Here is a 13,627-nt window from a genome sequence, read left to right as displayed (position 1 = left end):
ACACTCAGTCTGAAAATCAGTCTGGGCATCTTTTTTCCATTATAAATACAATGAGTTTCTTCTGATCAGAGTGTACAACACAACATCTCTGTTTGAACTGACATTTCCAAATTATGCCTGCAGTTACCTTCTGCCCTTTTACTTCCTTCTAGTAATTTGAAACAGGTATAAATGAGACATTTGGTACATGTTTTAAAATGTCTGTCTCAGAATGCAGTTTCTCTTTGAGGGATTTTTGTTGGCCTTTTTGGGGGGGAGTTTTCTGGGCTTTTTTTTTGGGGGGGGGGGGGGGGCAGGGTGTGGTTGTTTTCTCTCCTCCTGTAGCAGAAGAACCATAGCAAACACTATAAATGCCAAGATAATTTTTAGCTAGAGATTAAATGACAGCCTGAAATTTTTTAAGACACCATCACTGTATCTTACACAGGAGTTATTGAGGGCATTTTTTAGCTCTTAGGGTTGTCACTATCACTGCTGGTAAGAAAGAAGAAGGCTGGGATCCAGGTCTGTGTCTCCATGATGTCAATCCACAAGCTTGGCTGCTGGGAAGAATTACCTTTTTTACTTGTCAGCCAGGTGACTTTGATTTGGATGCAGAGAGAGGCAATAAAAAGGAATCCCACAGTGTCCTCTTCTGCTAAAGCAGTTTTAAGAAAGGATTTGTGCCACAGGAATAGCAAAAATCTGCACCTTATTGAGGTGGCAAACAAAATTACACTTGATTCTTCTGACTAGATAGAGGGATTTTAAAGATTAAATTTCACAGGCTGAATGCAGATTTGCTGCAGCTTTGCTGGAGTTGTCCATCAGGAAGAACATGACAGCAAGAGTTTAAAATGCTTGCCTGATGGAGAGGAGGAGAAAGACTGTTCCACTGGTTGCATTCCTTAATGCACTGCCAGAAAATATTAATAATTAATATTTCCATAATTAAGATTATTAAATATATCCATAATTAAGATGATCTAATATTTCCATTATTAAGATGATTCCAGAGCAATGGTGTATGAAATGGTGAAAAACCTAGTACATATCTGATGGTGCAGACTTCTTGCCCCCTGTACCTTTATGTTGGGATTCACATTTGATCTTGAAGATTTGAATTTGTCTTTGGCTCTCCTCATCATGCATTCTGTGCATCACAAAAAGTTTCTGTCTTCAGCACTGGACAATCTATTCAAATTTATTTACATCACCTTTTTTTCTAGCTTGAAATTTAGTCAATTCAAATCTAAGTTAAAGATATAACTTTATATTTTGTTAACTGCCTGGCTTTGCACCTGCTTTCTCAAAGCATCAATATATTTTTAGCAAATTAAGTAGGTCCAGCTGTATCTGTTATTTTTTGATTGCTACAAAAAATTGGATGAAAAAGTAACTCAACAGATGTATCACTCTTTATTGCTATGTGCTCAGCATCTAGGAGCATCTACATGCAACAATTATGAGTATCATTCTCTTTTCTAAGAAGTACCAAGAGATTTGTGTAGATTTTGAGACCAAATATGACCACTTGCTATAGCTGGGTGTATTGATTGACTATTGGACTGTCTCTGATGTTGGGACAATCTCTGAATTCTATTTTGCAGCTTCTTTACAGCCTCAGCAATCACAAAGGCAGCGCTGTCCATCTGTAACAAACACATGAGGCTGGCAGGGAGTGTAAGGGATTCTCCCCTGTGTGGTATTTTTGGGGTCCTCAGGACAAAGGAGGAATTGAGAATATATGTTTTTAGAAGGTTAATTTATTATTTTATATAAATAAAATAATAAATAAACCTTCTAAAAACACAGTATCATTTTAGTATAGCATAATATAATATAATATAATATAATATAATATAATATAATATAATATAATATAATATAATATAATATAATATAGAGTCAGATAGTATCATTTTAGTATAGCATTATATATTATATTATATTATATTATATTATATTATATTATATTATATTATATTATATTATATTATGCTATACTAAAACTATACTAAAGAACAGAGAAAAGACACTTACAGAAGGTTTAACAAGATGCTCACTAAAAACTCCTGACTGCTTCCAGTCTTGACACAACTAGACAGTAATTGGTTATTAAGTAAAAACCATTCACATGAAACTAATTAAACAACTACTTGTTGAATAAACAATCTCCAATCACATTCCAAAGCAACAAAACACAAGAGAAGCAATCAGATAATTCTCTGAGCCTTTCTTGTTCCCAAATTGGTATTTTTCAGCATGGGCTTACTTCATTTGGGAAAATATGAGCTGAAGGAGAAGTGAGAGTTAGGAAAGTGTATCAGCAAAATGTGGTGATTCTCCACATTCTGCAGTTTTGAAAATGGAGATATAAATACCTGGCACTATTAAATGGATAATTCTCTAAATCTCACTGCAGATTATGGAATGCTGGAGATGATCTTTCCTATTACTTTCTGTAGGTTTTGCATAAAAGTAATTATATAGGATGCAAATGCTACCCCCCAAAAAATAATGAAATGGTTGGACTTCCCCATCTTCAGTATTACTGATTTTTAATTCAGTAATAAGCTTATCATCTCCTCTATTAGAATCCACTTTCTCCAACCCTTTAAATCCAATTCTTTTATACAAGGGATTTTGGGAACATCATTAATTCAATCACTGTAAAGAAAGGGAAAAAATATAATTGAACTGAGGAACAGGACTCCAAAGTCTCCAAAGCAATCTCTGCTGAGCAAACAAAAAAAACTTTGTTAACATCCATGCAGTGCTATGTATTAACTGAGGTTCAGACCTCATTTTCAGGTGAACCTTTCCAAACTGTGCATTTTTTCAGATGATTTTAAGTCTGTACATGTAAAGGGTAACCAATGCTCAATAGCAAGACATCCCAGAGTTATTAGGGAATTATGGAATGCATTAGACATGAAATCCAAATCCAATGAAGCCAGGGATTTAAGAATAGCTTGCACCAGCAATTCATTTCTGTTAGTACTTTGCAATCAAAGCAGTGAGGGTGGATGGATGGACAATGAAAAATAGTTTCAGCAAATATTCATGTGAAAGTTAATATCAATTTACTTTGGCTGCACTTTCATCACTTGCACTTTCTGTGATACTGAAATTTACCTTTTGAATTATCTCTGTAAAGCAGATACAGAAGTGACTAAGAAAAATCAAACTCGACATTTTGAGAAGTTGTTTGTCATTTAAAGCTGTGGATGGATGCACTTCAAAATATTTGCAAGGTGACTTTTGATTAGTTCTGCCTGTGTCCAACGTGTCTGTTGGAGTGAGCAGTGTTTGTGTTCTGTGGTCAAACCCTTCAGGGGCCTCCATGGCTCTGACTCTGCTTCTCTAAAGCTTCTGCTGGACATTCAAGTCAAATCCCTGAAGTTAATGGACTACAAATTGTTTAAAAAATGTTATCTTCACTTCCTCAAACACTTCAAATGATTCACACAGGCACATATTTCAGTGCTTCACTCAATCACCCTTGAGCCCAGCTGTGACAGGCAAATTTCTGTCCAGTTTGTGGTGTGTGTGCTCTTTCCTTCCATCTTAGCTGGTATTTAAATTAAATGTTTAACAGAATGAGTTTGTTGTTTCAAAGCTACTTTGAAATTATGTATCATAATATTTATTATACATCTCCTGATCCCACACTTTCCAAGGAAATATTCCAAAAGGGATTTTGTTGCCTTCAAGGAGGGAAAAAATCCACTGCTCAGCATATTGTGAAATATGCAGAGAGAAGGCAACAAGCTGCCATTGCATGTCAGATATGTGAAAAGAAATGCTTGATGGAAGATTTTACTTTCATATTTCCAGGAGGTCTCATAAATGATGGTGATAAAAAAAGAAATTATGAAAACACCGTTTTGCCGTTTTCTATTTTTTGAGCAACGTTATCATCCATGTCCTTATTTATTTTGATAGCCTTTTTAATTCTGAAAGATGAAATTATACTACAGGCACTGCTACAAATTTTTTTTCTCAATGTCAATGACCAGATCACCTTAAAAGAAAATTGCTATCATTTAAATTGTTTAAATGGAGTGTTCAGATTTCCAAAGATACTCAGCAGCCAACCACAGCAAAATTATGGCACAGGCAATGTGTGATCATGTTCTTATCCTTGTTGTCAGAATCCAGAGCCTGTGGATGGTTTTGGGGGTTTTCTTGACTTTCCTATGTTTTGGAGCAGATCATGATCTCTGGAACATGCTAAATTGCCATTCAGTGTCGTATGTCAGAATTGGTTTCTTTGTATATTAACTCTTTAACACTCTCAAAATCTTCCCAAATGTGTAACACAGCAAATTTTTAATCTGCATCATCTTCAACACCGCTCCAGCCATAAGCTGTGGAAGTCCCACCTACTTCCAAAATGTGAGAATATTTTCAAGGAATATTTGACACTCTTTATTGGGGGAAACCAATTACATCCAAGTGCTTAGGTCAAACCTTTTCCCTGAAATAGAAAGGTGGAGTTCACTGAGGTGAGGTAGGAGAAACACCTGGACAAGAAGGTGCTCCTGTATTGGGGCAGAAGGGGAGCAAGAAAATTGGCAATGTTAAATAGCAACTGAACACTGAAAAGGTGAGGAGGGCTGCAGGGACACTCGAGAAGATTGCACAGCTTTAATCTAACATGGGTGGACTCCCTGGAATCTCAGGGAAACTGAGTGACCTGTGAAAGCAGCAGGTCAAACTGCATCACCAGTTTGTTTGTTGGTTCTAGTTGTCCTTTCAGGCTACAAAGGCTACTTCCATGCACATCAGCAAAGGAAAATGGAGCCCTGCTTGATTCCATTAGATATTTTTAGTGGTAAGAACACAGCTTCTCGGAATGATGGTCTCAGGGAGCACTTGGCTTACACAGTAATTCAGCCAAACTCCTCAAGAAGCTAATGAAATTTGTTAATAAAGGTTGAACAGCTTTCATATGGATTTTTGATAAGGAAACAGCTGCTCATTTTCTTGGGTAGTAGTAGAGTCTGGAGGCCACAAGATCTGATAAAGGATAAGCAGATGGTTCAGAGTAAACAATTTGAAGGAAGCTCTTGTAATTTTTTTAAGATCTTGGTACATAACCTGACACTAAGAGGTTATACAAAGCTCATTGAGCTAATAGTGATCAAATATTTATTGCTGGAGGGCAGCTAGAGAAATTAAAAAGGCAGCCAAATTTACTGAGAGATAAATAAGATATTGCTGCACATCTTCCAAAATGGGATTTGAGTAGTTAAAAAGTGCCAGAAGAGCCTGAGTGAAATGCACATGAGGATAAAGAGCACTTTCTGAGCTGGGATGTGTTTGGTCATGTAACCTGCAACAGCCAGAGGGGCTCAAGAGAGTTGTCACTAGCAGCAGGCCCAGAGTGCAGACCAGAGTCTTCCTGTGTGGAAATCAGGACAATTCTTTGATCCAAGAATGGCTGAGATGGGGAAGAACCCCTGGTCCAAACCCCTGCTGAGGCAGGGCCACCTAAACCCAGCTGCCCAGGACCATGGCCAGTCAACCCTTGGAGAATTCCAAGAATGGAGGCTCCACAACCTCCCTGTGCCAGCACTAAGTCACCCTCAGTGAAAAACTCTTTCCTGGTGATCAGAGGGAACCTCCTGTCTTCCAGTTTCTGCCCATTTCCCCTTCTCCTGTCGCTGGGCACCACTGAAAAGAGCTTTGCTCTGTCCTCTTGGCACCCTCCCTTCAGGTATTTATACCTTGTCCCTGAGCCTTCTCTTCTCCAGGCTGAACAACCCCAGCCCTCTCATCCTTTCTTCAAAAAAAAAAATCATTCCTCAGTTGTTTTATCTTGAACAGACAGGAGGAGAGATAACACAGAGAATAAACAAACCATCTTAAACAGAGTATTTACTTCTTCCTCTTTAAACTAAATCCTGCCCACAGTGAATGGCCTCAGGTGACCCCAGTAAGTTTTACATGTCAGTATTAGGGACAAGATTTGTTTCTGGAGGCTATTTTGTAACATCTAAACTAAGAAAGGGTTTGGAAGCAGAAAAGGTAAAAAATTAATTCTCTTGTATTTCCCTTTAGTTGACCCTGGAGTTCACAGCGTCATAGAAGGGAATTCATGAGTTCATTAATTCCTCTGCCATTAATAGCAGACTAAATGGGACCAGTAGTGACTGGTCTGGATTATTTTTCCCCTTGCTGCTCAGACTGAAATTACTACATAATCTGGCCTCCTTTCTAGTGAATTTATTACTTGTTATAAATAGATTAGAATAAAGCAACATACTGGTATCTAAGAAGCTGATTTCCACTGATTAAGACAAAGACTTAGCAGTTTTCTAGTGTTCCTTAATAAAGGTCACTTTTGTTGCCAGAACGTGCTGCTAACACGGATCAGATCACACTGATATTTGTTAATAATTTTTCATTATGGAAATATTGCCCATGCTCCAAATGTTTCAGAATATGTCTCAATGGTTATAAATATATATATATATATATATATATATATATATATATATATATATATATATCAGTGTGGCTGGAAATGCTTACAGATCACGTGTGACAGCCCTGGAAGAGCTGCTCAGTGGTAATATATGATTTATATGAGGTTGGCTGCTCAATGACTAAGTTATCAATCAAAAATTCCCATGCCAACTTTTTTCCAAGTGCAGACCCATACAAGGTTACCTATCTCATCTTCCCACGACCATCTTTATGCAAAACACTTTAGGAGATAAAAGCAGAAATATTAGAAGCTACCTCTGAGTTGTGGAAGTCATGCTTGGTATATTTATTAGATTAAAAATGATTTAAATATTTCAAGGGCTAAAGAGGGGAGCGTGGCATACGTCTTAATGATGTTAATAACCTAAATTTCACACTTCTTAGTAACCACACCTACTAGCAATTATCAAATTGACAGATATATGTGAAGTTGGCATTTTAGTGATTCACCCAGCAGAGCTAAAGAGTCTTTTAAAAGCCCAGAATTTAACTCTTACCAATTTTCCCCTGACATTCGTGTCACAGACCTGAGCATAGGACTAGAAATGTAGCTGACAATGATTCAAACTCATAATTAACTTGATGTCCATTATACAGCTCTCTGTAAGAACCCTCCACAGGCCCAGATGTGTGTGTTCTCCAGCTTGACTAAAATTGCTGTTAAGTAGGAGCCTGCAAAGGACATTTTTTCAGGCACTGAACAATGTCACAGCCCATTCAGATAGGACAAAATATGGCAGAATATGTGCCACTTTAAAGAGTCAATATATTTGCCCTAGTTTGCAAAGTAGTAGATGACAGCATGGCTCCAGAAATAATTAAAAGTGTGCAAATAGTCATTGGGGAAATGCACCCAAATGTACACAAAACCAACATATCAATTCATGCTTTTACAGTCAGAGATGTCTGTGATCTTCTAAGGAGAAATATTGTAAATTCTGATGTCCTTCTAAACAGACTCAGACAAAAAACAGCATCAGGTTAAAAATTGCAAGAAATGACATTTTAACTGATACAGGGTCTCTTGAAATTACCAACTCTCTTGAGCTGAGGAATCAGTCTTTAACAATAAAACAAGAAATATGAAAATGGATGTATCTAAAGTACTGTTCATTCACACTCTTTACTGATATTTATTCTACCCTTCCCTTGACCACTGTATGGCCTTCCTCCTTTTCTCTTCTACTGATTTGTTCTTTTTCTCCAACACACTTCGGGATTTTTGTATTTTTTCTGACTTTTCCTTATCTCCTTCAATTCTTTTTTTTTCCCTCAACAATTTTTCCCAGCTCTGCTGAACTCTCCTTACTTTTCCCACCATCTGGCCAGACAGCTGTTTGTGATAGCACTGAACAAGTGAGTTGTGAAAACAATTGTTCAGAAGCTGATTTTACCTGGAGCTCCCATTCTCTGTGGGACAGGAAGTTCTGATGATCAGGACAGGTGAAAGAATGTACAAAACTGTAGATTTTTTGGGGTTTTTTTGTTAAGGTTGGGATTAAATTCATGAGATAGTATTTTTGGTTTGGATTTAGATGCTTGTTTTTATTTATATTATAGTTATAGTTATTATTATAGTTATTTATATAGAACTCACAAGCTGTGAGTTCTATGGTGTTTTATTTTAATAAACTAAAAATTGAGTTGTATTTTTCTTTTTAAAAAAGGAGAAAAAAATTTAAGGATAAACTCTTTTTAAGAAATAATACTTAAATTATTTTTACTTTTAACTCAGTAACTAATTACTCATGGTTTGTAATGAGGATTTTTTTATTTAATTACACAGCACTACTTAAATTCATGAAGAAGGTGAAGAAAAAGTACTAGTTACTGTTTTAAAAATTCTAAAAATTTAAAAAATTATTAAACATATTTGTATATTCTAAAACTTTAAACTCTAAGGTTTTTTACTATGTAACATTATATACTTCTATTTAAAATATACACTAGTTACTGATTTAAACCTTCTATCTCGTTATATATATATTACCATATTCTAAAACTTTAAACTCTAAGGTTTTTTACCATGTGACGTTATATACTTCTATTTAAAATATACACTTAAAATTTTAGTTGTATTGTTTAATTCTGGAAGTTTTCTTTGCGGTCTCAGGTTAAATGTAGTGTTTTCTTGGGGGTTATTTTCTGTCAGCATAGAAAGTTTAAAATTCTTAGTAATTAGGGTTCTGACATGAAACAAACCTTGATGCATTAAGGAAAAACTAATATGGTGTCACCATCATATTTTCTGAAAAATCCTCTTTGCCCAGGATTCTTCTCCTGGGAAGCTGAGAAGCCTCAGAGAAAAAGAAAAGCAATAATTATCTCATTTGCTTCTCCTGTGTTTTGCTGCTTTGGAATGTGGTTTGGAGATTGTTTACCAACCGGTGAATTGTTTTTACTTAGTGACCAATGAAACAATCACTTGTTGAATAAACAATCTCCAAACCACATTTCAAAGCAGCAAAACACAGGAGAAGCAAATGAGATAAGAATTGTTTTCCTTGACCTCTGAGGCTTCTCAGCTTCCCAGGAGAAGAATCCTGGGCAAAGAGGATTTTTCAGAAAATATGACAGCGACAATGTGGCACGAGCAAGTTGTAAAAACGTGGATGGGACCAGCTGTAACCTAAACCATTCTATGAGATACAGCCAAACAGGGGGGAAAAAATGATATTTAAAAACAAAATCCTCACCAGATTCTTCAAATTCACTGTTGTATGCATTCCAGGTCTCACTTATGCGGAGCAGGTTCTCTTCCATGGCTTGAATGTCCATGTAGGGACAGTTGCACTCGGGGAATTTGGGGCCACACTGGCACCAGCAGTCATTGTCCTTGCAGATGAACTCCCCCTCTGAATTGCAGGCAATGTAGCTCAGAGCTGCCTGCACAAAGTGCTCCTGCAGGTACTCAGGAAGGATGACCTGAAGACCTGGAGGAAATGGAGGAAATATTTTGGTGTGAAACGCAAAGGAAGTTCTGGAGCTGAGCAGCTTCACCAGCTCACACAGCAAACAAACATACAGTTATGAAAAACAAAAAATAAATGGAATTTTCAGGACAATTTGCGCTTCTGTCCAGCATTTATACCATGTCATGTATTTCCTTTCTTAATAATTCTTTTCAGACATATTCCTCACATTTCCCTGTCAGCATGGAACATCCATCCACTAATGAGTAACCTGTATTCCTCAGGCAGAGAGTTTATTGTTTTAATTTTCCTAGGGGGATTGGGTAACATCAACTTCTCCTTGCTGAGTGAACAGCAGCCAGAGCCTTGCAGCAGGAAATCACACAGCTGAATTATAATCCTGGTGCCAGCAATGATGTAGATTCTGAAAATGCTGATGAAGGGAAAGCAGCCCTGAGAGACAGAGTGAAGAGACAGCATAATCAGGAAAAGAGGTGTAAACATTTCCATCCAAAATTGGGCTTGCTTTCCATGCTTCTTTTGGCACAACAAGATGTAGCTTGTCTAAACAACTCATTATCTCCTGTGATTCTGTAGAGGCAAGCTAAGAAGGAAGGGCAAAATTGGGTTGGATTAAACCTTTGAAAAAGAAAATTTGGCTGATTATTTTTCTAGCATTGGGAGCAAATTGCTGTGGGACATTCAATTGGATGTGAAGGGTAGGGCTACAAAACCTTGAGTAAAAAAAAATTCACTCTTAAATCTACTTCAGTTTTAGCATGGAAAGGGTGCAAAGCCCAGCTCCTGTGAGGCTTCAAAAAACTCCTGCTACACGTGTTCCAAGTAATTTCTCATCACATGAATTGGGTATTTGGTGATATAAGTTTTTTCTCCACAAGCACTTGGATGATTTCACAGAGATTTATTCCTTATTTTTAGGTATATACAAAGCTCTAGCTGTAACAGGAATTTCAGAACCCTTTCAGTCGCTGAAACCTGGTCTGGCTGTGCTTCCTTCTGTCTCCTGTCAAAATTTGGAAAACTCTGCTACTCTCTTGTGAAAAACCATTCTTTTTTCAGCCATAGAAGATGTGAAAGGAATAAAAAGCCCAGTTCAATTCTTCCCTTAAAGAGTTTACACAGTTCTGATAATACATTTCTCCACAGTCTGAGAGATGCTAAGATTATTTTCCAAATTTTAACTGAAAAATGTCATGAATATGCTGGAAACCATCAAAAATTATGTTTTCTGGAAATATTCATGGCATCCCAGTGGAAATGACAAGTTTTTTTGAAACAAAAAAATTCTCTCTGGGAAATAATTTTATTTTTTTATGGATTTAACTGATTCTGGAAAGAAAGGAAAGAGAGAAAACACATAGGGATATTTTAAGGAAGAATATCCTGAGACTGAAGGGATCACAGGGATCATCACCCCTGAGAGCTGTTCCTAATATCACCAACCACCTCACACTGTTTGAGTGATTTACAAACTCATACAGAAAATATGAAATCTTGAAAATAATTGTATATCTACCTTCAACTGCAAATTATGAATTGTATTGCTCTCTCATGGCATAGAGTCAGAGGTGTGCACAAATGCACACATTAAAGAGAATTTAGTGGGTGTTTTCATAGTCATAATTTGCTCATGCTTTCTTTTTATAACTGAAAATAACAATTATTAATGGCCTAAAACCATAAAGGGTGACTTTTCAAAACTTTTTATGCCCAAATATGCAGGTCAGGAAATGCTTCTCTGGAATTTTGAAAGCAAATATTATTTAGAAATGATGACTCTCTTCTTCCTTTTGCTTCCTCTTTCTGCTTCTTTCTATTTTTCATTTTTATTTATACACAATTTCTACTATTTTCCTAATGAGTGAGATTTTAATGAGTGAGCCAGCCTTCCAAGTTTGGCTGTCTTTTTTTTTTTTTTTTTTTTTTTTTTAATTCCCAAGAGGAGGAGCCCTTTGACTCCTCCTGATTTAGAGTCTTTGAAAATGTATATCCTGTTTTTCTGGTGACTCCATCACTTTTGGTGCAACAAGTGCAGGGGGTGTCAGCTACTGCTCAGCATGTGCAAAGCAGGCTGAGAACACCAAATGTCACCCCCAGCTTGCTGGAATCTCTGGGAATTCAGGCTCTTTAAAGAGATGTGCCAGTGGATGCTAAACAGGGATGCAAAATGTTAACAGGGCTATTCAAATTATTTTCTGATGGGTGCAGAAATTGTTTCCATTTGAAAGGCACCACGAGGTACTGACATTTCCTTCACTTTGGCTGAAATGCACTCATTGCACACACACACACACACACGAAAAAAAATTAGAAAAATGACCTTTTATGAGGTGGAAGAAAGAAAAAAAAAAAACAACCAAATGGCGTGATAAATGTCACCCCGTTCCAAAAACAAATTAATGAAATTGCACCTACATACCTTGCAACTGAATCTTATTTTCAGGACTCTGAACCAGAACAGAGCTGACAGAATCTAGGTTGTCATAGTTACTGCAGCCGAGGGGACCCGTCCGTGTCTCTGTCACCTGGTGGGAAGGGAGAAGCACTCACTGAAATACCCAAAGCACAGCAATGAGTTCAGAAGATTTTTTCATAAAGTTTCCCCCTATTTCAGCCAGAAATACATGTCAGACTTAATTATGGCGACATAATTAAGAATATATGAATATTCATAATTGATACATAGAAATTTAATTGCCAAAAGGGTGAGTGCAAATGTTTTAGCAGCAGGGAGTGCTGTTTGTACCACAGAGAATCCTTACAAACACCTCACTATTACAATACTACAGAAATACTACAGTAGTATAATGCTAGAGTAGTGTAATGCCACACCAACAGTCTAAAGACAATTTATTTAATTTATTTTCCATAGCTGTGGCAATTACGATGAGTTTGCTAAATACTAAGTTTATAAAATAATAATTAATAAAATAACAATAAATAAAATAAAAATAAATATAATAAATATATAAAAATATAAAATATATTCTATATAAATATATTAAAACACAATTTTATACAATTATTAATGCAATATATTATATATTTTTATATATTCTTAATTATATTAAGAATATATTATATATGAATATTATATTATATTATAATTATATAATATAATTATATAAAGAATATATTCTTAATTATATTAAGAATATATTAACTAATAATATTATATATTATTAGTTATAATTAAAATTACTAATATATGTTATTATATATAATAGATTCTATTAATAATTATATAATAGATCATATGATAGATTATATAGTTATTTCTATAACATAGTATATATAATACATATAAAAATATAAAAATAATAAAAATAAAATAATAGAATGAAATATAAATACTAAGTTTATAAAAATTGGGACTCTGATTTTTCCCTCTTGAAAGTTGTGCACGGGACAAATTCTTCCTGAAGTCATAGAAAAAGCTCTGACTTTTCCAATGAAGAAGATCAGGATTTGGAATTAAAAACCCCTTATGAGCTGTATTTATAATGGTGGTAGTGGTGGGATGGGTTTTTTTCATAAGGGAAGGGCCTAAGATAAGTTTAGGCACAAAATTCTGGGTATTCTCTCTGTTGAAATCACCAAATCCATGGCCACAGAACCAAAATACAGCTAATTTATCAAAACAGGACCTCCACCAGCAGAGCTCTGGCTTAACAGTGAAGGTTTTTATTTGGGAGAGAGAGCAGTTATTTATATCATAGAATCAGTAGGGTTGGAAAAGCCTTTTCAGACCTTCAAGTCCACACATTAACCCACGTCCTAAGCACCACATTGTGGTTTTTGAGCACTTCCAGGAGCGGTGCTTCCACCACTCTCCTGGGGGCATCCTGTACCAGTGACTGGCCATCCTTTCAGGGAATAAAGTTTTCATAATATCCAACCTCAGTGTCTGTCACTCATGCAACTTGGTGAGTAAACACATTTAAATAAACAAATTTAAAAATGTTATTAATTTATATGCTTCCTGGAATATTATATATCATTCTTAAGTGTCAACAATTTCTTTCTAAAATGAGAAGTACAACCAATCCCTCTGTATACAGCTCCCAAACTGCTCTCAGACACTCTCCTGGAATTTCCTACTTCTCTTCCTTTGCTTGTTTCAGAAATTGTGGCCAGATTTACCCTTTTTTTCTACCTGCCCCAGTTTTGAATACAACCACTTCTATTTTCTGTTACTTTAGGTATCACACTCAGCT

General features: G+C 36.0%; 1 protein-coding gene across 3 annotated transcripts in view; it reads right to left on the bottom strand.

Moving 5' to 3' along the window:
- Positions 1-13,627, bottom strand: part of BRINP3 (BMP/retinoic acid inducible neural specific 3) — a 203,533-nt gene that overhangs the window by 54,042 nt on the left and 135,864 nt on the right. For all 3 annotated transcript variants that reach the window (XM_054638251.2, XM_077182030.1, XM_077182029.1), the window contains 2 exons: positions 11,830-11,935; positions 9,174-9,410 (listed from right to left, as the gene is read on the bottom strand). In XM_054638251.2, the coding sequence (XP_054494226.2) occupies positions 9,174-9,410; positions 11,830-11,935 (343 nt within the window). The remainder of the gene's footprint in view (positions 1-9,173; positions 9,411-11,829; positions 11,936-13,627) is intronic.

Source organism: Agelaius phoeniceus, chromosome 8 (genome assembly GCF_051311805.1).
Source record: "Agelaius phoeniceus isolate bAgePho1 chromosome 8, bAgePho1.hap1, whole genome shotgun sequence".
NCBI lineage: Eukaryota > Metazoa > Chordata > Aves > Passeriformes > Icteridae > Agelaius > Agelaius phoeniceus.
This window is presented reverse-complemented; position numbering and strand designations above follow the sequence as displayed.